This window comes from Symphalangus syndactylus, chromosome 19 (assembly GCF_028878055.3).
Source record: "Symphalangus syndactylus isolate Jambi chromosome 19, NHGRI_mSymSyn1-v2.1_pri, whole genome shotgun sequence".
Taxonomy (NCBI): domain Eukaryota; kingdom Metazoa; phylum Chordata; class Mammalia; order Primates; family Hylobatidae; genus Symphalangus; species Symphalangus syndactylus.
In genome coordinates this window covers 17,971,666-17,998,738 of record NC_072434.2, presented here as the reverse complement: position 1 = coordinate 17,998,738, position 27,073 = coordinate 17,971,666, and the positions used below count along the sequence as shown (strand labels likewise).

Below are 27,073 nucleotides of genomic sequence, written 5' to 3'. Positions count from 1 at the left end.
CATTTTACACCAAGATATAGGAGCCTGACTCCCAAGCTTAGAGCTTCTTCTGGGCCATAGGCATTCGGGGTTCCTTCCTTCTCAACACTGACAACACCCCTCCTCAGGGAAGGATGGTCTGGCAAAGACCGACATCAATGCAGTCAGCCCTAAGGCCCAGAGGAGCTCACGTCTTCCATCCTTCTCCCTACCAAGTCCTGGCAACAGTCTCCATGAAAAGCAAAAAAACACACAGAGAATCTTTCCTTCCAAATTACTGCATCAACCTCCTTCCCAAGTTTTCTGCAGGGCGTGCCCTGGTGTGGCTGGCATGGGTGAGGCCGCCGGCTGACTGCGGGAGACGTGCACAGGGCCCACCCAGGACCCCAGGAGAGCCCTCAGTCCCCTCTCAATTATGTGCCTGTGGTTCAGACCCATGGAATGTCAGGGCTGGAGTAAGCCCAGGTCCACTCCCCTTGTCTTACAGATTCCACACATCAAGCGCTAAATCCAAAACTGGCTCCCACACTGCACAGCAAATGTACCACCCCACCTTCCACGTGAGCTAATGCGTTCTCAGAGAAAGCAGACTCACATTTCAAATGACGGCCACCAGACCGCATCTGAAAGAGCTGAGGGCTTTTCTGGGAGGAAAAAATACACAAACTTAGAAATAGACTCATTCCAAAGCCAAATAGCAATCATCTGGGATTTTCAGCTGCCCCAGACCCTCCACAGCCCACGATCCTCCTATGAAAGCAGGCAGCTGGGGCTGTGGCCAGGTTGGGAAAGTTGAAGGCAGGCACAGGCAAGATGGTAAATCTCAGACAGCTCATCCCATGCTATGCTGAAGAATTTGTACGTGTGACTTTGGTTCCCAGAAGCAGGCAGACTCCAGACCACGGCCTCTACACCCTCTTTCTTCCCTCTCCCTAACCCCGACGTGCACCTCCTTCCATTTACCATTCTCCAGCCCCTCCTCAGAACCCTCAGACCACTCTCACGGTCCATCAGTGGCTTTTAAGTGAGCCCCCAGCTTTCATCCTATTAGTGGGCCCGGGAGTAATTACGACTTCATTAGCCAAATAGGTTCTTGGTTCAGAGACTCCCTCCTACAAAACAAAACACACACCCGCTCCCCTCCAGCTGAAGTCTGTCCCCAGAGGCCTGCAGCTAACAATGCAGCGGCTTCAGGGAAAGCCAGCAGGAAAGGGGGAAGGAGGCAGGGGAGGCCAGCCACGGGGAGGAGGCCCCCGCCCTCCTCCAGGGCGCATCTGTCATCTGGCCCCGGAGAGACCTGTGACAGGGAGAGGGATGACACTCCAGCAAATGAGGCCGTGACCCCTCCGAGCTGTCTGCTGTCCCTTGTCCTCTGGTCTTGCTCACCCCTCCAGTTGTGGGCTTAACCCATGGCCAGTGCACTTCGCAGACGGGCAGGCGGCCTCCTCAGCTGAAGGCTCTCTGGGCTAATGCCCAGGGCCTCCAGAGGGCAGGGTGGTCCTGGCTCCCCCGCCCCATCTCCCACCCTATACTTCAGCTGCTGCAGCTCCAGGAGAAAGGAAGACATGGGTCTGCCAGAAAGAACAAAGCTGTGCCCCCAGCCTCCCTGGCCAGGGGAACTTTAGCCAGCCCGTGGCCACCAGACCAGGCAGGCAGGTCCTGGGAAAGATGCCACAACCCCCAGCCTCTTATCTGTCATCCCACACCTCAGCATTAGAAAGAGTTTTCTTTGGGTCTGTATGAGTTCTGCATTGCAATTAAAACCATCCACACTTGGGCAATCGCGTATCCTCCTTCTCTTTTCCTATTCTTTTAATGGATTTTAGGAGCATGGAGTCTAATCCTCCTGCCTCTAAGTGGGACCCAGCTAACCTAGTCTATGCCAAATCTTCCTGAGTTTCTGTAGCCAAACAATGCTAATCACAACGTCCCACCTCTCTGCCAGGTCAGGTAAGCATCCAGGATGAGGCCACACCCGCTCCCATCACTCTTTTTTTTTTTTTTTTGTGATGGAGTCTCACTCTGTCGCCCAGGCTGGGGTGCAGTGGCACAATCTCAGCTCACTGCAAGCTCCGCCTCCTCGGTTCACGCCATTCTCCTGCCTCAGCGTCCTGAGTAGCTGGGACTACAGGCGCCCGCCACCACGCCAGCCAATTTTTTGTATTATTTACTCGAGACAGGGTTTCACTGTGTTAGCCAGGATGGTCTCGATCTCCTGACCTCATGATCTGCCCGCCTCGGCCTCCCAAAGTGCTAGGATTACAGGCGTGAGCCACTGTGCCCGGCCTCCATCACTCCCATTGCCCACTCTTTGCTAGGAGAAGGGGCAGGCTCCCTGCAGACCCTCCAGCACATGCCTCTTTGCCCATGCAGCTTCCAAAGAGAACTGGCTGCTTCTTCTGGGGGCTTTGCAAGTAACAGCTGATGAATTCTCATTCCTGCTGAGGGCCCCTCTGCTTGGGTCCTCCACCCGCAAGATGCCATCTGCTGAGGCTGGACCCAGAGGCAGAGGGATAGCTGAGATGACCTCCAGACAGCCTTGCCATTTACAAGACTCCAAGCTATGTACAGCCTTGGCCCTGGCTCTGGCTCTAACTTGACCCCATTCTGTCCCCAGGTCCAACGACTCAGCCTCTATCCTCCCTCCCCACCACCCCAATCTACAACCAGCCCAGAGGCCAGGCAAGAGGACCCCTGCTCCGTGCCCTTCAAGGAAAAGGAGTCCTCGGAGGCCAGCCCAGCTGTACACACTGTGTCCCTGCTTGTGTTCCCTGAAAGCAACCGTCCTTTTGTTAATTCTGCCATTTCCCAAAGTGCCAGGAGCATCTCATCCGACAGCCACAGCATCTGTTCTTCTCACTCTCCAGAAGGTTGGGTGGGAGCCGTGCCAGCTTTTCCCCAAGGCTCTCCCAGCCTCACGTTCCTTCCACCTGAGTTGGACACCCTGCTCACCTGGTCCCCTGGGGGCACCTCCAGTTCCCTCTCTGCATCCCTGGCCCCTGGCACCTCTTCCTATGGCCACGGTTGGCAGCCTCAATAGCCATCTCCCCTCCCGGGGTCAAGCTCACCTGGCCAAGCAGATGGGCACGTATCCTCTGCCTTAGGGGACTGCAGGGAAAGTGGCTGTTTTCCATTTGAGGCCTGCCCCGGGCCCCTAGCAGGTATAGGAGCCACAAGGTGCCAAGGAAGGGAGAAGACTCATGCTTGGTCCTTTCCGGGGCCCCCTCCCTCAGTACACACACAGTCTTTGGAATGCTCAATTGATTCCAAAGCAGTGAAGTTCTGGCTGGTCCCCCAGCCCATAAGACCCGCTGAGAGTCTGGCCTGGCCCTGCCCTAGGCTTTAGTACGGGGCTCCTTTGGGCTGGGAAATTCTTAGGTGGTGGGGGCTGTCCTGTGCACTGCAGGATGCTTAGCAGCATCCTCACCTCTACCCACGAGATGCCAACAACACACCTTCTACCCCACACACACTCCCATTGTGATAACTACAAATGCCGCCAGACCTTGCCAAATGGCCCCCTAGTTGACAACCACTGAGCTAAGGCAAAAAAGAAACCCAACACCCAAGTGTCAGTGACTGACATCCCCCTGGTTTCTGATTCCTAGGCTGCAGGTGACAGAGGCATGGCTTAAACCAGGGATCAGCAAACATTTTCTGTAGAGAGCCAGATAGTAAATATCTTCAGCTTTGTTGAATGAATATCTTCATACAGCCTCTGTTGCAGCTACTCGACTGCCGATGTGGCATAAAAGCAGCCACAGACAATACATAAATGAGTGTGGCTGTGTTCCAATTAATCTTTATTTATGAACACTGAAATTTGAATTTCATATGATTTTCATGTGTCACGACGTCTTCTGATTTTTTCAACCATTTAAAAATGTGAAATGCATTCTTAGCACACTGTATGCTGCTGGCTTACAGGAGCTCAGAGGGATCAAAACACCTGGGGCCCTGTTGACTGGCTCCTAGGAGATTAACAAAGCCAAGGGCAGGGTTTGAAGTTGCGAATGGAGTCCTGCTCCTCTAGGACAGGGAGGAAGATCATTCTTTGGCCCAGTAACTCCAGGTACTGTTTTTAGTGGGGCAACCCCACTGACCTCAGCAGGACCAGCCACATAACTTGCAGTGCCCAGTGCAAAATGAGAATACTAGGCCCCTTGTTTAAAAGTGATTGTAAATTCCGAGACAGCAGCAGAAGAGCATTAAACCAAGCATGGGACCCTTCTGAGCACAGACTCTACACACAGGCTGGGGATCCAGGAAGGTGGCCCTGGACCTCAGTCTACCTCCCAGGGAGGTCTGCACCCACCTCACAGCCTCTGCCAGCTCAGGCTCATCCTCTGACCCTGGCGGACTCCCAGCGGCCCTGCATGATGACACCTTGCTGAGGCGGTGAATAAAGAGTTAAACCTGGCTCTTGCTCCCTCTCCATGTTGTGTGCCCTGGTGCAATTCTGCGTCTGCTTTTTGGGGTGATTTGCTCAACTTAGGTTGGTACTGGTCCTGCCTCCAGGGCACCCAGAGTGGAGAGAGAAGTAGTCACTTGTGCCCCAACACAATTGGTTGTTTATTTGCCTGGCGAGGTTTGGGAATGAGAAAACATTTTAACTGTGTCTTGAAGGAAGACTCTGAGTTTACCAGGTAGATCAGGTGTTTGTGGTAGGAGCTGGAGGAGGCAGGGAAGAGATGGTGCCAGGAAGAAGCAACAGTTTGTGCAAAGGTGACAGCATGACAGATTTGAAAGGGAGTTGGTTAGCATGCCTGGAGTTGAGGGTGCAAGGAAGGGGTGAGGCTGTATCCCAGCACTTGGTGTAATACCTGATACAAGAGGTAACTGTCGTTTGCTTGTTACATGGATATATGTAGGTATAGGTGAATGGATGGATGAATACAATGTTTTCTAACAATTTCTGGTTATCGTTTATTGAACACCTGTCTACCCCCATTGTGAACCCCCAGAGAGGAATAGAATGACCCACTCATCAATTCATTTAACAAATATATATTAGTGGGCGGGGTAAAGTGGCTCACGCCTATAATCCCAGCACTTTGGGAGGCTGAGGTGGGTGGATCGCTTGAGCACAGGAGTTCGAGACCAGCCTGGGCAACATGGTGAAACCCTGTCTTTACAAAAAACAAAAATAATCAACCAGGTATGGCGGTGCATGCCTATAGTCCCAGCTACTTGGGAAGCTGAGGTAGGAGGATGGCTTGAGCCCAGGAGGCAGAGGTTGCAGTGAGCTGAGATCGAGCCACTGCACTCCAGCCTGGGCAACACAGCCAGACCCTGTCTCAGAAAACAAACAAAAAACCCCAAATATATATTGGGCCTTTGCCACTATGCTCAGGGTACAAAGATACAAGATGCAGTGGTGGAGACACCCCATCCGCATAAAGATTAGTAGTCAGGATGCCTAGGAAGGGATAAGGGCACTGCAGAGGGTCACCTACCACCTACAGGGAGAGCCCAGAGCAGGCCTGGAGAGAGAGACTGCTGGCCTACATCTTGAGAGCCAGGGGAATTTAACCAGGTATACATAAGAGAGAAGAGTGCTATTACAAGCAAGGAACAGCACAAAGAGAGTGAAATGAGAGAGTCCAGCCCCTTCCAGAAATGGCAAGTGGGTCAATCAGGCTGGAGTAAGTCAAGAGAAGGCAAGAGAAGAAGGTAGACTGAGGACAGATCAGACTACACTATCCCAATGAGCCCTGTGTGGCATGGGAAGGAGCCTGGAATCTTACCTGGAGGCAAGAGATGCTGGAGAATTTTTAGCAGAAGAGTAACTTGATCTGATTTGCATTTTTGGTAGCTCATTCTGACTGCAGATCTGGAGAGTGAATGGGAGGGGTGAGACTGGAAGGCCTGGTGAGGACATAAGAATGCAGGCGAAAATTAGGGAGGGCCAGAGATAAGACTGGCAGGAAGGCTGGGAAGGCAGAGGATGCATAGGAGAGGCCTTTCGGGGGCAACAGAGTCAGCAGGCCTGAGTGGTTGGCAGGACTTGGGGTGGGGATGAGGAGAGAGAGGAGCCACAGAAGATGGAAAAGTCTGGAGGGTGCCATTCATGGAGGCAGGTGTCCCCCCAAAATAATATGTTAAAACCTAAACCCCCAATGTGATACCATTAGGAGGTGGGGCCTTTAGCAGATAATTAGGTCATGAGGGTGGAGCTCCTATGAATGGGATAAGTGCCCTTATAAGAAGAGACAAGAGAGCTTGCTCTGTTGCTCTCTGCCATGTGATGATCCAATGAGAAGACGGCCATCTGCACACCAGGAAGGGAACCCTCACCAGACACTGTCTGCTGATGCCTTGATCCTGGACTTTTCAGCCTCCAGAACCATAAGCAATACAATTCCATTGTTTCAGCCACCCAGTCCATGGTATTCTGTTAGCAGCCCAAGTTACTAAGACAGCAAGGAACCCAGGAGGAGGAGCAGATAGAGAGGGTGAAAGTGTGTATCAATCAGGCTTTATGAAGTTTATTTCAAGAAATTGACTTACAATTTGGGGGTTGGCAAGTCAGTTTTCTGTAGGGCAAGCCAGCAGCCTGGAAACTCTCAGGCATGAACTGATGCTGTAGGCTTGGGGCAGAACTGCTTATGTCTCAGGGAAACCTCTGTGCTCCTTACGCCTTTCAACTGATTGGATGAAGACTACCCCCATTATCAAGAATAATCTTACTTAAAGCCAACTGACTGAAGATGTTAACCATGTCTACAAAATGCCTTCATAGCAACACCTAGATTCATGTTTGATTAAATGACTGTGTACTATAGCCTTGCCATGTTGACCCATAAAACTGACCATCACAGATGGGGGTTCAAGTATCCTGTGGTGACATGAGAGGCCCATGGGCATCCAAGTGAAGACCTGTGCCTGGCCAGCACAGGTCTGAGCTCCGTGTCGAAAGGACCCTTTCAGGTCTTTGTCACCTCATCTATGACCTGCTGCAATGCCTGACTCGTCAGCCTTCCCACCTACAGGTAGGCGTCTGCTCTGTGCACTCCACCCTCCCTGCCGCCCCACAGTAGACTCTTCAAAACACAAGTCTCAGCCTTGCAGGTGTTGCTTACATCCTCAGATCCTTCCAACAGTTCCCCCGTTGCCCTTGATAAAGGCCCCAAGGGCTTATAATGCTCATCGTGGACTGGCCCCAGCCTACCCCTCCAGCCTCACCCCTTCCTTGCACCCTCAACTCCAGGCATGCTAACTAACTCCCTTTCAAATCTGCCATGCAGATTTGCACAAGCTGTTGCTTCTTCCTGGCACCATCTCTTCCCTGCCTCCTCCAGCTCACACTACAAACACCTGGTCTACCCGGTAAACTCAGAGTCTTCCTTCAAGACACAGTTAAAATGTTTTCTCATTCCCAAGCCTCACCAGGCAAAGGCAGATGCCCCCTCATGATACTTCGTGCCAACTTTGGTTATAGCATTCGCAGGATTGGATTCTGATTATTTGTACACGTCATTCCCACCACTAAACTGTGAGCTCCTCACGAGCACTCACTGTGCCTTATTCTCCTCTGTATCCCAGCACTTGGTGCAATACCTGTTACAAGAGGTACTTGGCATTTGCTTGTTAAATGGATGTATGGAGGTATAGGTGAATGGATGGATGAACACCATATTTTCTAACAATTTCTGGTTATCGTTTATTGAACACATCTTTTGTGCCAAACACTGTGCTAGAAGCTTTCAGTCCTGAATCAGTCTAGGTTCTCAGTTGCAGGCAGCATAAATAGACTTTGGCCATCATAAACAGAAGCGGAATTCACCAGAAGGCTATCAAGTCGATCACAGAATCAATGGAAAGACTAAAGAAGTCGACTGAGAAATGGGCAGGAGCCAACACAGGCCAGCCAGCAGAGACAGGCTGAGGTCACATCTGGGCAACGTCCAGCCAGGATGCCACCGCTGGCATCACCCACACTGGACACTCCCTCCACTGATGCCAAAACCTTGAAATGCCCGCTGCCTCCTCCACTGTCCAACATGTATGTGTACCTCGCCTCGGCTGATCCACACAGCTCTCTGAAGCAGAGCCTCTTCTCCACTTTACAGATGATGAAATTGAGTCTTAGAAGCCTATGGTCACACAGCTAATCAATAAGGTGGGTGGAAATGGAATCAAGATCTGTCTGACTCCAAGGCCTTCCAACCACTCTGCACTGTCTCCTTCCCGAGGGCACCACTGACATTGTTCTTTATGAAGGAGCTCCCTGTGTAACGCTACACAGCAGCCCCGAGATTCCACACTGATATGGGCTGATTGAAACTGCTTCCAAGAGGTTGTACATCAGACACCCAGAGATCCTGGAAAACAGGGGTACGGCCTAAGGCTCAGGGAGGCCTGCAGAATCTAGTAAGAACTCCAGTGTCCCCGCCTGCCCCTTCCACCTCTCATGTTCCATGGCTGCCTATTAGCCACCCTGGGCAGGCTTAGTAAAGGACAGACAGAGCCAGAGGTTATCTACTCTTCAGCCCAGCCCACTTCCAGGGTCACAGCTGCCCCAAGACTGTTCTCTCATATCCTCTGGATGGCATGGCTCTTACCAGGACCAAAAGATGTCCCCACCAGGAACGCCCTCCTTAAACCCAGATGACCTGGGGGAGTCAAGGACAGAGCTCCAAGCAGGGAACCCATGCACCCAGTCCTAGCCCAGCTCCACCCCCACCACTCTGTGACCTTGGCCCAATCATTTCACCTTTCTGGCTTTGGTTTCTTTGTGACTCAATCCCCCTCTACTGTCCTGCCCTCCCGCCCTCCCACCTTCCACACTAGCCAAATTGTTTCATAAAAAAAGAACTCGGGGTTCTTTGAGCTCTTTGGAGAGACCACATAAATGCAGGGCATTATTAGCATCATTACTATTAAATATTAATAATGACATTAGCATCATCTATTATAAGCCTGAAAAAGGAGCTGCAAGAGCCCCGGGTTGAAATGGCAAAGAGAATAATTAGGCCCCTCCGGGCCACAGACCCCTCCGGGCCCTCACATGAAATTAGGAAGAAATATGCAGACAGGGCATTGAGATCTTCCTTCCAGCACCCCTGCTAGGTCAACTTGGCTCCTCCAGGCATTACACAAATCATGGTCTTCCCAGCCTCACATCTTGGCTCCTTTCACACCACATGCCCCCATGCCAGAAACGCATTCCCCACCTCCTCTCCGTCCATCCAGGTTCAATTCAAGATGCACCCACCCACCCCCACTGAAACCTTCACCCACTTCCTACCTGCCTCTCTCCTCATCCTCTGAATGGTTACTATAGCTACTCTCCTTCATTCATTCACCCAGTCAACAAATATTTATTGAGTCTCCACCATGCAGCAGGCACTGTGCTAAGCAGGAGGGTGGGGGACTGGGAGAATACGGACTGTTGAGCTAATACCTACCTTTGGGACTGCATAGCTGAGGGAATGACCATCAGTATTCGATATGACACCTTGCATTCAAAGTGCCTTTAAAAACCATTATGTTTAATTCACATATCCTCACTACCATCCTAGATAGGAGTAGGATCATTCCCATTTTACTGACGAAGAAATGGACTATCTGGGCAATTAAGTGTCATTCTGTTACTTGCCCAGTGTCATCCAGGTAGGAGTGACAGAGCTGGGACCGAGTCCAGTTCTCTTGACTACAAATCCAGGGCCACCCCAACCACTTGCAGCCCTTCCTGCCCTGCCTCGTATCCTTGTTTTACAGATGAGGGAGGCTAAATCCCAAAAGAGAAATACTGACATTTATTGAGCACCTGCTGTGCTAGATACTTCACGTGTAATTCAACACTCACATCAACTCAGCGAGGCATGAGTCTTCATCCCCATATTCTGGGTGAAGAGGTATGTGGCTTGCCCATGGCCTCACAGCTCCTCAGTAGCAGGACTGGGTGTCAAACGGGTCTGTCTGCAGAGGTTTTCCTTATGGCCATATCAGTTTTCCCCAGAGCTGTGGATGGACAGTCCTGTTACCACTGTCACACTGCTTCCAAAAAGGTCACTGGCACTTTGAAGACCGCATCCCCTGGCTCTTGGATCCTACATTCCAGGCAGAGGAGCTGCTCCATAAATACAGGGCCTCCTGGGAAAAGGGTCTGGGCAAAGATGCTGGTGGCTGGAGAGGCCAGGAGAGGACAGGTGAGGCGGGGGAGTGGTGATGAAAGAGAAAGCAAAGGTGCAGCATCCTGGGGCCGTGGCAGGGTCTCATCTCCTCACTTGTCCCCAGGGATGGGGCCTGGAGGTCCCTTCTTGATCAGTTAGAGACCCACTGGATTCTACTGCTATCAATCTTGTGTGGCTACAGTAGGAAGAAGCAGATGGTCTGGGCAGGGTTGGGTGGCCTTCAAAATGCTTTCTGACCCCCACCCACCACCATCAAGGGAGCACCACATGTTTGCGGACAAATTTATAAGCCATTTGATTAGCCACCTGATTATCTTCACTGGCCCTTTCTTGCCCTGTTTGAAAGTCTGTGGGGACTCAACTTTGAGATATGGGGTCCCAGCTCTGGACAACATGGAGTCATACTGATTAGCCACAGAAAGGAGAGGTGGCCCTTATGGTCAGCTGCACTGAAGATTCTCGGCTCTGGCTGTCACCAAAGAAGAAGAAACTGTTCTGCCTCCTATTTTGCCCACCTCAAAAGAACAGACAGTAGGTAGCTGGAGTCCACGGCATGGTGGCTAAGCCAGGATGCTGGAGGCGGATCCCAGGCCTCACTCTGTCATCTAGGCTGGAGTGCAGTGGCATGATCACAGCTCACTGCAGGCTCAACCTCCCAGGCTCAGGTGATCTTCCTACTTCAGCCTTCTAGGTAGCTGGGACTACAGGTGTGCACTGCCACACTGGCTAAATTTTTGTGTGTTTTTTGTTGAGACGGGGTTTCACCACGTTGCCCAGGGTTCCACTTGTTTACTATTTCTTTTGAGCAATTTCCTTACTGTTACTGAGAAGCATCTGAAAAATGAGGATAATAACAACATGGACCTCTTGGGCAAGTAATTCAGGTAAAGCATTTAGCATAGCTCCTGGCATACGGGAGGTATTCAAAATGGATATTATTTCTGTTATTATCAAGCTAATGGGCCCCACAAGCAAAATTCAGCCTGCACCCCCAAATGCCCACCCCACTCTCTCCTCAGGAACAGGAGCATCTCAGAGACCGGCAGTGCAGATCCCCCTAATCTCCCCAAACTCATTCATACCAGACTTCACTGAGAGCTTCAGGCAAGTGAGAAGATGAGATTTTGGAAACTGTCTCCCCATCCAAGTCTAGGCTTGGCAAATGCTCTTGTTTTCACTTATTGTGTCTGCCAGAGTCCACATGGAGCATGCTGGTTGCACTGAGATCTGAGAGTCTTTGAGACCCAAGTCACCTGTGCTAATGACCCTCCCCAGAGACCCAGCTCCCACCACAGGGCAGCAGCTGTCCTAAAATAGAGTCACAAAGACATTGTCTCCGTCTAAAGCAATCCTTGCAAGCATTTCCAGACCGTTGGTTCCTGGGCCAGCCTATTTCCTGGCCCGTCAGCCCCCTGCAGCAGACATAGCATCCTTTTCTTGGCAAGGACCTGTTCCTGCCGTTTTCTGCTAGGAGAGAACTTGCAGAGCCTCTCTTTGGAGCCCAGCCTGACTTGAATGGTGTCAAAGAGCAAGGTTCACCTCAGGAGCTCAGAGCCGATGTGCCAGCCCTCAGACATACAGACAGGAAAGGACAGCGTGAGCAGGGGCAAGAAGGGAAAGATATCCTGGCAAGGGGTTGATGTGTCTGTCTACATAACAGCAATCGACGTTATTTAAGAAACATCATTAGTAAAATCCAACTCCTCCCCATCAGGAACAAAGAAGACTATCTCTCAATTTGGGCAAGCCCTTTGGAGGGGCTCAGAAGGATGGGAGGGGAGCGCATGTGGGACCTGGGCAGACATTCCAGCCTTGGGGGCTGAGCAGCAGAACCTCCCCGACTCCTTCTCCTTTTCCAGACCCTCTCATTCTGGCCCAGGTCCCCAGGATCTCCTCCACTCAGGGAGACACAGAGCTGTGATCCAGGCTTGACAGGTATAGCCATTTAAAACTGGGAGCCTGGCCTGGCCCTGCCAGCTGTTGCAGCATCTGGACTGCTCACCGGTCTTGCCTGTGCAAGCTGGACAGCAGGCAGATCAGAGGGGGGTGAGACAACAGTGACAGCCTGACAGGGCCGACTGGTGCTGCAGATGGCTGGTCCCTCCGCCTCTGGGCCACAGCCTTCCTGGGCACTCCCCCACGTGACAGGAGCAGGGCAGAAGAAAGGCATCGCTGACAAGGGTGAGCACTTAGAATCTCATAGCTGGCAGGACTCTGTCCATCTTTAATCCCTTCAGGTACCAGCGAGGCTCAGAGAGGGCAGGGCACCTAGCCAAACACACACAGCCAGTCGGTTGCGGAGCCCAGAGTACGCTTCAGACACCCAGACCCCTAATCCAGGGAGCTTTTCATGACATCACACTGCTGGTTGCTTAAAAATGGGATTGGATCCAAACGTACTGATGCGCAAAAGTGTCCAAGATCAGTTATACAGTTAAAAGTGTTTTGCCAATCCTACTGTTTTATGTAATCACATTTGTGTGAAATAACCCTACTAATCCATGTAATTGTATACACGAAAATAATAAACCTGGGGGCATGTACTTAGATTTATTAAGAGTAGTGGTTGAGGGACTTTCACTATGTATTTTTAAATGTCCTCAAATATTTAGATATTTTGACAAAAAGCTCAAACTACTTTTGAACAAGGGAAACAATAAAGAGGAACATGGGGTGGACCAGGCAACAGAGACAGCCCCTCCCTGCCACTTGCCCCACACAGCAAGCTGGAATTTCTGATTTGGATCTCTTCCTCGGATAGGGGATTTCTGGGGGAAACAAGGAGTTTTGGCTCCATGGGTCTCCAGGGTTTGAGGAGTAGGAGCCACTTTCTTTTCCCTCTTCACCCCGCCCCTCTCCTGCCCCTTCAGTCCTGGGCAGGGGGACTAGAAGTGGGGCTGGGCAGGATCGGGAGGGCAGGCGGGTCAGACAGCGCCCCGCGGCCTGTCCATGAGCCGCCCATGCATTATGGAAGACGCGCGCTGGGCTCGCTCCCTGGTCCTTAAATGACAGCAAATGAGGTAAAGCCAGGAGGGTGGGGACGGAAAGGGGGTGGGAGGGGGGCAGAAGGAAGCCATCTCCAGGGCCCCCGAGCGTTGGCTGAGGACCGGAGCCAGCCAGTGAGCGGAGCCTGGGAGAGGGAGGAGCACATCTTGATGCAGAGATGCTGCAGTGGCTCCGGGCGCGCTCACACACACGCGCCCTCACCCGCCACCGCCGCCGCGGCCGCCGCCGCACCCGGACAGCGAGCGGCTGAGGCCGCCAGGGCCCAAAGGAGAGCGGCCCAGGGGCTGGCGGCCCGGCCGGCCCCGGCTCACCGACTCGGGCAGCGTCCACCTGCCCCAGCCAACACCCTTCTCTCGCCCCAGGTAGGTGCCAACCGCTTTTGTCTCCTCCAACCCAGGGGCTTCCCGGCGTGCTGTTATGGGCCGGGGCTCCCGGCTCAGTTCCTGTAAATATCCACCTTGTAACTTGCGAGGGAACAGGGACAGGAACACTGGCGGGCTGGGGCCATTCTGACTTCTCCCCTCAGCCCCAGGGTGGGTGCTGGGGCTCCCCCCGCCCTGTCTACGTGGGCGGCATCCCGCAGGGCTCTTCAGGCCGAGCCTGGCCGAAAAGCTGGACCCCAGGAGTGTGTCCAGGAATTCGAGTTGGCCAGCGGGCAGTGGTAGCTGCCTGTGGAGAGGGCAGTTTCTCCTGGGCCGGCCCTGGGCACCCAGTCCAGGACAGGACCAGTCCATACGGCCAGGCCCTGAGCCCTGGCCTGCCCCAGAAGTCCCTGCATGGAATTGAGCCGGAGTCCCCAGTTTTGAGGTCACCCAGGGTCTACCTCTGCAGGGTGACCTCTTTGCAAAGTCTTGCTTCAGTTGGATGGAGGAGGAGGCTGTGGAAGAGAGAGGGGAGAGTGGAGCACAAGTTTAGGCAAAGGCCTGTCCAGGAACTGGGACTCAAGGAGGAGAGTCCTGAGGCCAGTCACATCCCAAAGGGTGAGAGGCTGGGGCTACCGGGCTGAAATTCCTTTCCTTCCCTTCCCCCTCCCAACCTTAGCTTCTCCTCAAATCCCTCCCCCCTATCCTCACTGGTGGGAGGGAAGGATTTGCACAAAGTTTGGCTTTCCAGTAAGGAAAGGGCCTGGGGCCAGAATGGTATGGGGAAGGGAAAGGCCAGAACTGGGGAGTTCTGGAAAGAGAGGGCAATCCTTCTGCCCAGCACCGTGGGGCTTACATAATGGGCTAGAGGTGGGGGGCAGCCCCAGCCAGTGTGTCCAGAGCTGAATCTTGTCACCTTCTCCAAGAGGGTCTCTCAGGTCTGGGAAGCAGCGGGGCATGGAGAAGGCAGTGCCTATGGAAGGGAAGAATCCTGCTGCTATTTGGGGACAGAGTCGGGCACCCTCTTGCCCCAGACCCCTGGGGGTTGAGCCTGTGTCCTAGGGGTGGGGGGATCCAGTGAGACCAGGAGGGAGTGGGGTTGTGCATGCCATGGCTCCAGCACTGGAGAAAGGTGGGTTTCAGCATCTTTTCCCTCTGCTCAGAAGGTGGGAGAAGGAACAGCCCAAGAAACCCAGTGCACAGGTGATGTTCTGGTCTCGTCTGGGCAACAGTTTTGGCCTCCTCTCCCAACCCTCTGGCCAAAGACGCCTCAGCTCACTTAGCCTCCGAGTCTCCCTACCTCCTGGTCCCACTCAGAGGGGCTGGATGAGCCACGGGAGATTGAGTGCAGCAAAAGGTGGGCCACCTGTGGGAGAGGCTGCTGTGACCGCACCCCCAGGGGTGGGGCAGGGAGACGGCCTGGAGGTCACAACAGGTGCCCTCACTCCTGGCCTTGGGAGAAGGGAGCTCTTCCCTTAAAGACAGCAGCATCCAAGCCCCTCCGCAGGGTGCCCGCCAGTTAACCCCTTTCTAGCCAAGCTGCAGAACCACGGACAGGGCTTTTGCCACAAGGTCAGAGTCCTTCCTAATCTCCCGTAGGAGTCCTCAGCGAGTAAGAGGGAGGCAGGAGGTGAGACAGACAGGAAAGGGCCCCTGACCTGATGATGTCAAAGTCACCCAAGGTCCACCTGCCTCATAGGTGCAGAGACCACTGTGCTCACACCGTGAGCGGCGAGGGAAGCAGAGGCACACTGCTCATGGAGATGCGTGCCCCAGACTCCAGGAGCCTGCTCTCATTCCCGACTCTCTCTCTCTTACTCTCCTCCCTTCCTCTACTCCTTCTTTCCTCGCACTCCCTTCTCTCATCGCGTGTACTCCACCGGCTTTAGCCCTCAGCCTCCCCCTACCACCATTTCCCCTCCCAGATTTCACTCCTTATGCAACTCCATTCCAGCACCTTCTCTGCCAGCAGTTGTTCAAATAGAGACACATGTGGGATGGGCCTCCGAGGAATTGTGCTCAACGGGGTGATTGCACATCTCGTCTCTGGCTGACCAAACTTACTCCTTAGGAGCATGTACATAGACAGGTGTACCCCAAGGCATCCTTTCTGCCTCTAAAGCCATCAGGGAAGCAACGCATTTGGGGTGGTTTGGAGGATGCGTGGTCCCCTCTTCAGAAACCTCCTCGAGCCAAACGGTGAGAAAGCGTATTTCAAAGATAATCTCTAAGCCTGAGTGTGGGTGGTATTTGTACTTTTGGAGGGATTCCTAGGGCAGAACCAGGGGGGTTGGAGAAGAGGTGGTTGATACGCAGGGGAGGAAGAACCAGAGCAAAGAATATGCCAGGGAAGCCAGAGGGACTTAAGTTAGACTGCAAGAGTTACTTCCTGGCTAGAAGGGTGAGCCATGAGGAGGTGGGGCAGTCTCCTTTCAGATGACTCTAAGGATGGTGTGGAGAACTGGGGTCTGGGCCAAGGTTAGAGAGTCCTGCCTAGAGGCAAAGGTTGGGCTGGCCAACCCTGTAAATTTCTTCCAACTTCTAGTAATCCTCTTTCAAATGGTAAGAGGTGGATGTGACTCAGGAATCCATAAGGAGGCAGACATCCTTTTCATTCCCTCATGCATGCTGGCCACCCCCTCATCCTTCAGGACTACAACCCCAATCTAAACAAACCCCCCAGGGGCTGTTGCTAACCTGGAACATGTATGGGAGTTTCTGCGGGCTCTGTGTCCTGACGGTAACCATCCTGGAGTAAGTCCTTTCCTCAGTTTGATGATTCCTTGCTACAAGATTAGCCCATGTTTCTTTGTTTACCAAAGAGAATGCAAACAAAAGCAAGGAGTGTGATATTCTCACCCAAAACCTGAACACCTTCCATCCCAGGACACACTCAGCCCCAAACACATCTCAGTGTCCTTCTTACCTAATGAGCCATTCAGTTCCCTACTTAGGTGCGGAAGTCAACCCCAGCCCCTCACACGCACCCATCTAGTCAAACCTGTTGGGTTTCCTCCAGCCTAAGCCCACATCTTCTTAGTGCCTGCCACCCTGAACACCCTGACCAAGGGGTTCTCCTACTCTATGCCTGGCTGGAGGGCAGCCTTCCTGCAGTGCTGCCCAAGAGGTGAAGTTAATCTGGACCCCAAATCCAAAGGAAACTAGCTTGAGAGGAGGAGCAGGTTGGGCCCCACCCCCACCAGGCTTAAGCTCTGAACCACCCTGGAGGAAGCTGTCTAGGAACTGGAGGGAGCCTCCTCACAGCAGAGTTGGGGGGACATGCAGAAATTGCTCTGCTAATGCACGAGGAAATTTTCTTCCTGATTTGCTTTTTCCGAAACAAGTTGAAACCATTGTTCTTATGCCTGGCATCTCAAAAAGGGATCCTTCTAAAGCCCTCACTCACTGCCTCACACCACACACAGAGCAGGGCAGGCAAGTAGGAAAATCTAAGATCTGGGGGTGGCTGGCTCCTGATCCTGAGCTTCCCAGGAGGATGGAAGCCTCTCTTCTCCTGTCCACTCCCTACTTTAAAGGGTCTCTCTGTTAGAGTAGGTCTCTCCTGCAGGGGCAAAGACTCTAGGCTCAGATCAAGGGCCAGACACCCCCGGCCCAATGCTGGAAGCTCAAACAAACCCATGAGCCTGGGAGCCACAGCTCTCCCCAGAGGGCATGTCAGCACCAGGGCTGGGCCTCGGGGAAGCAGCTGCAATCACAAAGAGCCTGCAGAGAGAGCTGAGCAGCACACAGAGGGGACTAAGGAGGGACCGGGCTGCACAGCACCCCTGGTCCCCACTGGGGCTGAGGAGGTCCCTATGTCCCCATTTCTGCCCTAAGGATGTCTCCAGCTCAGGGTACCACAGAGACTCCTCAGTCACAATCCTTCACCCCGCCCCTGTCAGCTGCTGCATGGCCTGGCCCACTGAGATCCTAGCAGCCCCCATCCACACCACCACAGAGCCCTGTACTGACCAGGGGGGCATGGGGATGGTTCAGACCTTCCTGGAGGATGACGGTGCTGTCCCGGGAGGCAATTCTTGTCTTAGGCAAAGGAAAGGGTACTGATCTTAGATCCCACCAGGCAGGAAGTGAGGGCGGTTGAGAAGGAGTACCTGCTTGGGAGTGTCCATCCTGGCCGCATGACCCCCTGAGAACATTGTACCAGGTATAACTCTGTCATGGGGGCTGTGTCCTTGTGCCCTAGTCTGGGGTGCTGTGCTAGTGCTTACCTATGAACACTGCACCTTTGAGGCGTAAGAGGAGGGAGGCACCTGCCCAGGAGATTGTGGGTTTGTCAGTCTCCTAAATACATAGGAGTGCCGCCTGGACGTCGTGATTGTATAGAAGTAAGGCAGACAGGCACAGTGGCTGCGGACACAGGGCTGTGAGATTTCTCAGTTCTAAGATCTGATCTTTCCTGAGCACTCACTATGAGCCTGTGATGGTGGTGACCTCACAGCAGTCCCTTGAGGCGGGTCCTACCCTTCTCATCCCATTCTTGCAGATGGGAGAGTGAGGCTGGGAGAGGTTAAGTAATGACTATGATAACCAGGGTTATACTAGTTAGTTTTATTAGGCTTATACTAGCTAGACAGCAGGAGGCAGGCTGACCCAATAGCCTGCCCTGTTAACCAGTGTGCTGTTTTATAGGATGGAGGTCAAGCGTGGACCTGAAGGACTCCTCGAGTACTTCGTAGGCTGATAATAAATCACTGAGTCTCTGCCCACAGCTGGGCTCTGAACTCCCCTTTCCTACCACCATCCATCGGAAGTTGCCAAATCTCTCATTGCTCTCCAACCTCCACTACTGGGGAGAAGGGGAGAGAGATTCAGGGCCAGGAGCTGGGCATCCCAGTAGGCAGAACTCTGAGTTGGAGGGTGTACCTTTTATTTTCTGACTGGCTCCATGCAGGGGGCCTTATCCCAGAAAACCCTGTCGTGTTTGGAGCCCCACTCACAGCCTTCTGTCCCCCAGCTGCCCCCAGGCCCTTTGTTTCCTGGGCCTGACAATTCAGCCAGCTCCCCCTGGTGCCCCTGAACCCCCCAGTGGTCCACTCCCCCATGTGCTGGTGCCTTGCAGGACCAGCCCCTGCTGATGACAGCCTGTGCTCGCCTGTGCCAGTCTGTGCCTGCACCCCTGCACCAGGGCAGCTGGCCTGGGCGAGGCTTGGCTGGCTCAGGGTTCACAGGGCCAGCTCTGGGCCTGGCATAGCTCCACTCCAGCCTTGCTCCTGACAAAAAGGCCTCCTCCATCCTAGGCATTCTAGAATGCATAATAGGGCAGATGGTATGGGGAGATGACTGATCGGTGAACTCATGAGCGCATCCTAGGCTGCACTCAGGCAGTCAGGGAGCTCTGTAGAGGCAGTAACTTTATTACTGTCTCCCCTGTGCTTAGCACAATGCCTGGCACATGGTCAATAAATACTGTGATGGAAATGAATACAGGGCAGGACTGGACGCCAACTGCCTCACCTTTAGGGAGGCAAGGAGCTCCAACCTTTAGCCCAGACTCTGCGTGTGTGTGTGTGTGTGTGTGTGTGTGTGTGTGTGTGTGTGTGTGTGTTTTCACCCAAGGCTGTGGCACACAATGGAGCTCAATATACATCTGATCAGGCTGATGGGTCTGCGGTGCTCCCAGAGGGCAACCCCAGGTGCTCCTGGATCCCGGCCCCTCCCCCACAGTCCCCTCTAAGGCTGTACGTCTTGATCCCTGGAGGGCACCCAGGATCCTTGGGCGGGATTATTCGTGATTACCTATGGTAATTACTTATGGTAATAGAGATAACAGACAATTCTGACTACTGGAGGTGGAGGCAAAGGATCTATGATGCAAACCTCCTGGTGGGTTTCAGGGAAACAAGGCAAGGGGCTGAGTCCTCACACCTGACACACACGCACACACACACACAGACACACACACACAGACACACACACACACACACAGACACACACACAAAGACCGGACATCATCATACACAGACACATAGACACATGCATACATGCAGACACAAAGATCAGATCACACATATACACAGGGACATATAGACACAACAGACAGATACCCGCAAGCATCACATCCACGCACACTGGGACACAGACGCGCACACACACCCAGCTCTCACCAGCACTGCTGTGGGAGCTAGGGACTCCGGGTAGGAATCTGCTCAGAGGCTATCCCGGAGTCTCCAGCCCCTGGTTGTCTGTCTCTGCCTTGCTCTGGCACATTCAGTACGAGTGCCTGGAGCCCAGGCTCCTCCCCAGGCCGGCACCCTGCCCCCAGTGAGCTCCCGGGCCTGACAGGCTGGCAAAGAGCAGGGAGCAAACGATGATTGAGCACCTTCTCTGTGCCAGGCATCAGGATGCAGCACACCAGTGCCAAAGGGGTGATTTTCCAACTTTTTGGAGCCATGGAGCCCTTTGTTTAAAGGGAACTTCATAGGAAAGTCCTGTATATAAAGCAGATACAAGTGGAGCTGCTCTGGCTGGAGTAGGGAAGGAGTCTGGAGCCCCATGCTCTCTCCCTAGCCTCCCATGGTGGCCCTGAGACAGGTCCAAACAGCCCCAAGACTTCACAGCAGTTTGAAAACCACTGCAGGGCACTCTAGCACCTCATGGAACCCTCCAAAGAACTCTGTAAATTGCATGTTACGATCTCCACTTTGCACATAAGAAAACTGAGGCTTCACAAGGGGCATTAACCTGTCCAAGCTCACAAAGCTGTTCAGAGATGAAGTCAATATTAACAACTCCTGTTCATCAGATTCAAACCCTGGAAGGTCCCAACACCTCTCTATTCTGAGGATAACTCCCTGCATTTGTATAACATCCAGGGACATATGTCTGTGATTTCCCCTGCTGACCCTAGAGCTCTGAGTGTGTGTGTGTGTGTGTGTGTGTGTGTGTGTGTGTGTGTGTGTGAGAGAGAGAGAGAGAGAGAGAGAGAGAAAGAGAGAGTTTGCCTTGGGGTTGCCCCCAGGAATCACGGAAGACCTGTCAACCCTATCAAGTATATACGGACTGTCCCTGACTTACAGTGGCTTGACTTACTATTTTTCAAATTTATGATGGTGCAAAAGCAATACACATTCAATGGAAACCATACTTCGAGTATCCAACAACTATTCTGTTTTTCACTTTCAGTACAGTATTCAATACATTACATGAGATACTTAACACGTTATTATAAAATAGGCTTTGTATTTGGTGACTTTGCCCAACCGCAGGTGAATGTAAGTGTTCTGAGTACATTTTTTTTTTTTTTGAGATGGAATTTTGCTCTTGTTGCCCAGGCTGCAGTGCAATGGCATGATGTTGGCTCACTGCAACCTCCGCCTCCCGAGCGATTCTCCTGCCTCAGCCTCCTGAGTAGCTGGGATTACAGGGACCTGCCACCACGCCCAGCTAATTTTTGTATTTTTAGTAGAGACGGGGTTTCACCATGTTGGCCAGGCTGATCTCGAACTCCTGACCTCAGGTGATCCACCCACCTCGGCCTCCCAAAGTGCTGGGATTACAGGCGTGAGCCACAGTGCCCGGTCTTCTGAGTACATTTAAGGTGGGCTAGGCTAAGCTATGATGTTCAGTAGATTAGGTATTTTAAATGCATTTTCGACTTACGATATTTTCAACTTTCGGTGGGTTTATCGGGATGTAACCCCATCGTAAGTCAAGGAGCATCTGCATGAGCCCCATCACGTGTGCCCACGCATGTGTTCGCTGGCTCCTGGAGGCATATAATCACAGTTGTTCTTGACCAGTTAAATGCAACATACAAGTAACAACTATGATGTGCCAGGTACTTTGCTAGGCACAGGTAATACCAAGATGAACACAACACAATCACTCCCCTGGGCAGCTCAGAACCTTCTAATGGAGACAGACACAGTTCTATAGGCAGGGTACCAAAGGTGTAGTCAAGAACAGAGTGATTTGAATTCTTTGTGTAGACAGGGGCATCTTAGGCCCTTCCCGGCAGGGATGAGACATGGACAGGGCCTTGCAGGAGAGACTGCCTTGTCTAGGAAGGGCATTACAGGAGAATGGAGATGGATGTGCTGGGGGAATGTTGGAGGGGTTGCAAGTGCAGAATGTCTTGAGTTCAGGTCTGGAACTGAGAGTGGCAAGGACGGGAGGGGCAGGTATTTGGGGAGAAGTGGCACCTGGGCACCCTGCCTGTCAATGGGAAATGGATATGAGGCTGCAGTCGGAGTGGAGGAGGGAGTGCCATCTGCTCCAACGCCCCCCACCCCCCCCCCCCCCGCATAACACCCAGCTTCTCAGCTTCCTTGCCTGTATCCTTCCTGACAGGCCCTGGGGACAACTCTTCCTTCTCTCCTCCCAGGCTCCTTTGGGTGCCAGCTGTGGCTGTGAAAGAGGCAGGAAAAGGTTGTGGGGTGATCAAATGTGGAGGGTTAAAAGGGTTTGGGAGCTGTCTTCCTGAGGAAATAGAGTGTGATGTGAGACAGGGCAGATCCTGAGCTTGCACTGGCCTTCAGCCCCTGCACAGGCCTGAGAGGCAATCTTAGGTCTTCTGCAGCCTTCTTTCTCCACCCAGGTCCCCATCCAGGGGACAGCATTCCCAAGCCCTTGGCCACTCTGCGTTCTGGGAGCATCACCAGAGCCAGAACACTGAGATCCAGAGATGGGAAGGGACTTGCAGGCAGTTGGCGAAAGGGCCCCCAGCCAGGCTCTCTCCCCAAGCCCTGACCCCCTCCCCCTGCTCTTAAGTTTCCGCAAAGAGGGCAGGCAGAGCAGAGCAGCAGAATCTGCAGCCAGGCTCGCTGGCCCCTGTGGAGGCTCTGAGCCCAGTGACCCAGGTTCACTCTGATAACCAATAACTGGAAAGCAGGCCCCTGACATTCCACACTCCCCTCTGAACTAGGAAAGTCCTCCCAGGGACTGGGAGTGAACAGGGAGGCTGGCTCTGCCACTGCCCTCACCTCCCAAGAGAAGGCCCCATCTCTCAGACTGATGGGACAGGTGTCTGACTTGCTCTCAGCAGCTACAGGGAACAGGTTCTTCTCCATAGCTCAAGGATTGAACCAAGCCTCAGCTCATCTCTGTGCAAGAGGGAGGCTCCTCTGGGAGCTGCATTAACTCTTTTGACCCAGAAAGCCTGCTGGGCCCCTTCACCCATCTGGTTGGGGGCATTGCTAATGGGGCCAAGGTCATGACTCCACTGGCAAGAGGGTGTGGACAAATCAGTGAGACCCCTCCTCACTGCCAGGAAAACAAGACTGGGAGACTTAAGGCAGCTCCCAGAGGGGCTTATTAGCCCCCACTCAGACAGCTGAGGAGAAGGGGCAGGGAGAAAGTCAGCCCCAAGCCCACCTGCCAGAGGAAGATGTTACTGACTTCCAACCCATGCACGAGTCCTGTTCTCGCCTCAAGAGCTGACGGGCGGGCGAGAGGGCAGGTGGGTTCTTACCTCCCAATTAATCACTGCTTTCACTTCCTAAGCGGCACCCGGCTGGCTGGAGTGGGGGCGGGTGGGGGTACAGGGCTGAGCCAGACTCCCAGAGGACCAGTAGGAGGCACTCAGCCCCAGGAAGAGGTTCTTGGTAATAGCCAAGCCCCTTCCTCTGGGGCCCTGGGGAAAATTAGTGCTTGGGCAATTCCGGCAGCTCCCCAGGCCGAGGTAAAAGCTTTATGGACCCAGACATGCCTGGAGCTGGGAGGGGCGCTCCTCGGCTCAGAGCCCTCCTGTCTGTCTGCCTCCCCAGGTCCTTCTCAGCCTCCAGCTGGGCTGTCCCCAAGCTGAGCTGAGGCTCTTCTCCTCCGATCCCCACCTCTGCCCGGACATCCACCATGGGGACAGCCACCAGGAGGAAGCCACACCTGCTGCTGGTAGCTGCTGTGGCCCTTGTCTCCTCTTCAGGTAAGAGGGCTCATCTGGGCTTTGAAGCCTAGCAGGCATGATTATAGCGTTATATCTTTGCTATGATTTGGGTGACGATTACAGAAATCATTGGCTGTGCATTGTGGGAGCAGCTAGATTTCTGAGGCCATTTCCTTGCTAAAATTTCCCATTTGTAGATCTCACCTTCCTTTGAGTTTAGGAGGAGAGGGAATATGTCTTTGCCGTATTATAGACGAAGGAAGAATGACCCAGAGAGGGTGACTGGCTTACCCTAGGTCACACAGCAAGATGATGGCATGCCAGATCTCCACAGTATCACCCGGAGTTGTGGCCTCAAAGACTGCACTGTCCAATATAGAAGGTAATAGCCACATGGGACTACTACAACTCAGATTCAATTCCATTTTAAAAATAATTTCCTCAGGTGCACTAGCCACATTTTGAACGTTCAGTAGCCATATTGGATAGCACAGAGCATAGAACATTTCCATCATTGCAGGACGTTCTCCCAGACAGGGCTCTGTAGTCCCCAGACAGCAGTCAATCCCACTAAGCCCTGGAAGGGTTTCTTAAGGCAACGCTGCATCCCAGCAAATGGACCGAGCATAGAACATGATCTGGGAAGAGATGCGGCAGAGGAGGGAGCTCAGGTTCTCCTCCCAGGGGAGCTCCCAGCTTGGAGGAGAGGCAGAGGGAGGCTGGCAGGAGGGGAAGGAGAGGGTGAAGAGGGCAGGCCCAGAGCCACAGGCCAGCTGGACTCTGGAGAGCATGTCAGGCCAGAGGAGCCAGGCAGCTGGCCTGTCCTAGGGCAAGAGGGAGGTCCCCAGCCGCCTCCTGCTCTGAGGGGTCTGCTGGACCCACTGCTTGGCCTCTGCCTTGACCCTCAGCCCAGATCAATAGATACTTTTCTCCTTAAACATGTCCGTGGGACTCTCCATGGTCCTGGAGTTCTAAGCACCTCAGACTCCACCTCCCCCACCCCACACCCCCTGCAAGGCCACAGCCGGTGCATTTCAGGCCCTTTGTCTCACGAGGGAGGGACTCCACTGGCATACTTTCAGACGTTCTCATTCTGTCCTCACTGCTTCCCAGTCCTGCAGCTCAGTCAGTGAGGCTGCTGGGAAACAGGGCTGACTCAGAGTGTGGGGGGAGCCACCCAGCCCCCCAGGCCTCGCTACCTGTCCAAGGGTCCACCAGACTGGGAAAAGTTATAGGGATGGGGAGCCTCAACTGCACAGAGCAGGAGATGCGCACCCCAGACAGAGCAGAGGGGAGGCGCCTGGGCTTCTAGCATCTGCTCCCTCAGGGACACCTCAGTGCTGGATCCACACCATCTGAGGAAAGGGGTATGGACAGCATCCAAGGTTCGTAGACCCAGAGACACACGAAGCCAATGGCCAAGGGGCTGGGATCTGGTCTGCCACCTCCCAGAGTTCCAGAGAGAGACAGGAGTGGCCAATCCCATCGCGGGCCCCCACTCCTCCCAGGAAGGTGCCTCAGCTCTGGGCTTTTCTTGCTGCCCTGTCCTCGGGATATAGCTGTGGATTCCTGGCACTCCAGTGCAAGGAGGGGTATCAAGGATCCCCCTCCACCTTCTCATCTCTTTAATTCCGTTTCTCTGCAAGGTTTCTGATGCCTGTGTTTGGGGGAAAAGTTACCAGGACAGGGCATCAGAAAAGAATCAGAGAGGATGAGGAACAAGAATAAGGAAGGGCTGGCCTCGCCTGGGAGAGTGTGTTTTGTTGTTGTTTGGGGATTTTGTTTTTGTTTTTGAGATGGAGTCTCACTCTGTTACCCAGACTGGAGTGCAGTGGTGTGATCTTGGCTCTCTGCAACCTCTGACTCCTGGGTTCAAGCGATTCTCCTGCCTCAACCTCCCGAGTAGCTGGGATTACAGACATTCGCCACCATGCTCGGCTAATTTTTGTATTTTTAGTAGAGATGGGGTTTCACCATGTTGGCCAGGCTGGTCTTGAACTCTCGAGCTCAGGTGATCCTCCCACCTCCGCCTCTCAACGTGCTGGGATTACAGGCAGAGAGTGTGTTTTTGCGTGTGCATGTGTAAGCACACACACGGGAAGGCTCATGTGTGGGTGGGTGTGTATGTAGCTGAAGAGGCAAGTGTGGGTGTGTGAGGGTGTCTGTGGATATGGATGGCTGAGAGGCTGGAGGTATGAGTGAGGTGTCTGCATGGAGGTGGTACTACGCTGGGGATAACGAATGTGTCCAGAAAGTCTCACAGCACAGTGCGACCAGCTCTCATACCCCAGCCTCCCTGCAGAATGCCCAGGGGCATTTTCTAAGACTTGGTCTCCTGAGCCTCTCTCTGAGAGATTCTGACTCCTTATCTGTGAGATGGAGCAGGGCCTCTGGTGGCTCTGATGGGAAACAGAGGTCAAGAGTCAGGGATACTGGGGTTAAGAATGCTGGTGGTGGGGTCAGCCTGGCCAAGGTCCAACCTCCCAGATCTGCTCCTTCTCACTGTGGGATCTGGGGCAAGTTATTGAAGCTTTCTCTCAGTTTCCATATCAGGAAAATAAGAAAATGGCGATACCTATCTTATAAAGAGGTTATGAGAAGGAAATATGGAGCATGGTGTGGGGTAAATAGTAAGCACTCCATCGACAGCACCTATTTTTATTATTATGAATGCATGGATTATATATAAAAGTCTCCATGGCCATCTATAGCTGTGTGTCGGGGGGGAATGGATGTGTGTGTAAATGTGTGTATCTTGCCATTTGAGCAGCTTAGGGAGGTGCATACGTACGAATGTGTGTATGATATGAGTGTGCATATAAGAAAATGTGTGTAGGTGAGAGATGCAAAGGGGTGTGTATGTGAATATTTGGGTGAGTGGACAGCTGAGAGCAGAGGAGAAAGGTTTCTCGGGAAGAAAGAGTCTGAATGTATCAACGTGCCCCGAGCCCACTCAGCCACCCCATCACCTAGAGTTCCTGGAAGCTGCTATTGTACTAGGTGGTTCCCAGCAGCCCGGCTGCCTCCCAGCCCCTCCTTTGCCTCCCCTCCCAGCAGTGCCAGCTGGGGCAGGATTCCTACCCTACACCACCATCATTAACTTGGGATTAAGCTGGGCTCTCCAGCCGAGATGATGCCGTCACCGGCCCGCCGCCTCCGCCTCTGAGGCCTGGGGCGGCAGTGAGGGAGAATGGCATGAGGGATGCCTGCACCGGGCCATTCCTGGGAGCCCTACCTCCTACCTCATTCTGAGAGCTGCTTAGCAGCTGCCCTCACTCCCAGGGGGTCAGGGCTAAGCCTCAGCTGCAACATGGGGCCACCCCCTACTCCTGGAAGAAGACTGACGGCTGGATGCGCTGGGAAAGGAACTAATTGGTTAACGGGGATCCCTTTCCCCATGACCCACCAACGAAGGCCTGAAATCAGCTGTGTTAAGAGGCAGAAGCCAATTAGGGATAGCCTGGCTCCCACCTGACACCGAAGAAGCAAAACGGACTGGCGCCACCAGTCAGCAGAGAGCCTGCCCCAGCCCTGTCGAAGGGCAGATGTGATGTCTGGCCAATCTGTGGCTCTTCATCCCCTGCCCTGCCCTGCAGCAGGACAATGATGCATGAAGAGAGAGGAGTCTGCCCCATTTGCCTGTGTGGTACTCATTGGTCCACCAAGCTCAGGAGGAATTGATCTGTCTGTGCCACAGACTTGCTGGGTGACCATGGGCAAGTCACTCCCTTTTCTGGACATTTCTT

General features: G+C 53.3%; 2 protein-coding genes across 3 annotated transcripts in view; one reads left to right on the top strand and one right to left on the bottom strand.

Moving 5' to 3' along the window:
• Positions 1-27,073, bottom strand: part of RBBP5 (RB binding protein 5, histone lysine methyltransferase complex subunit) — a 216,952-nt gene that overhangs the window by 117,017 nt on the left and 72,862 nt on the right. The gene's annotated exons all lie outside the window — the stretch shown is intronic.
• Positions 13,225-27,073, top strand: part of CNTN2 (contactin 2) — a 34,885-nt gene continuing 21,036 nt past the window's right edge. The window contains exons 1-2 of one of the 2 annotated variants that reach the window (XM_055234103.2): positions 13,225-13,486; positions 23,212-23,366. In XM_055234103.2, the coding sequence (XP_055090078.1) occupies positions 23,297-23,366 (70 nt within the window). In that variant the 5' untranslated portion in view covers positions 13,225-13,486; positions 23,212-23,296. Of the gene's footprint in view, positions 13,487-23,211; positions 23,367-23,574; positions 23,710-27,073 lie in introns of those variants that run through there. The other variant, XM_055234102.2, reaches the window with a different exon arrangement.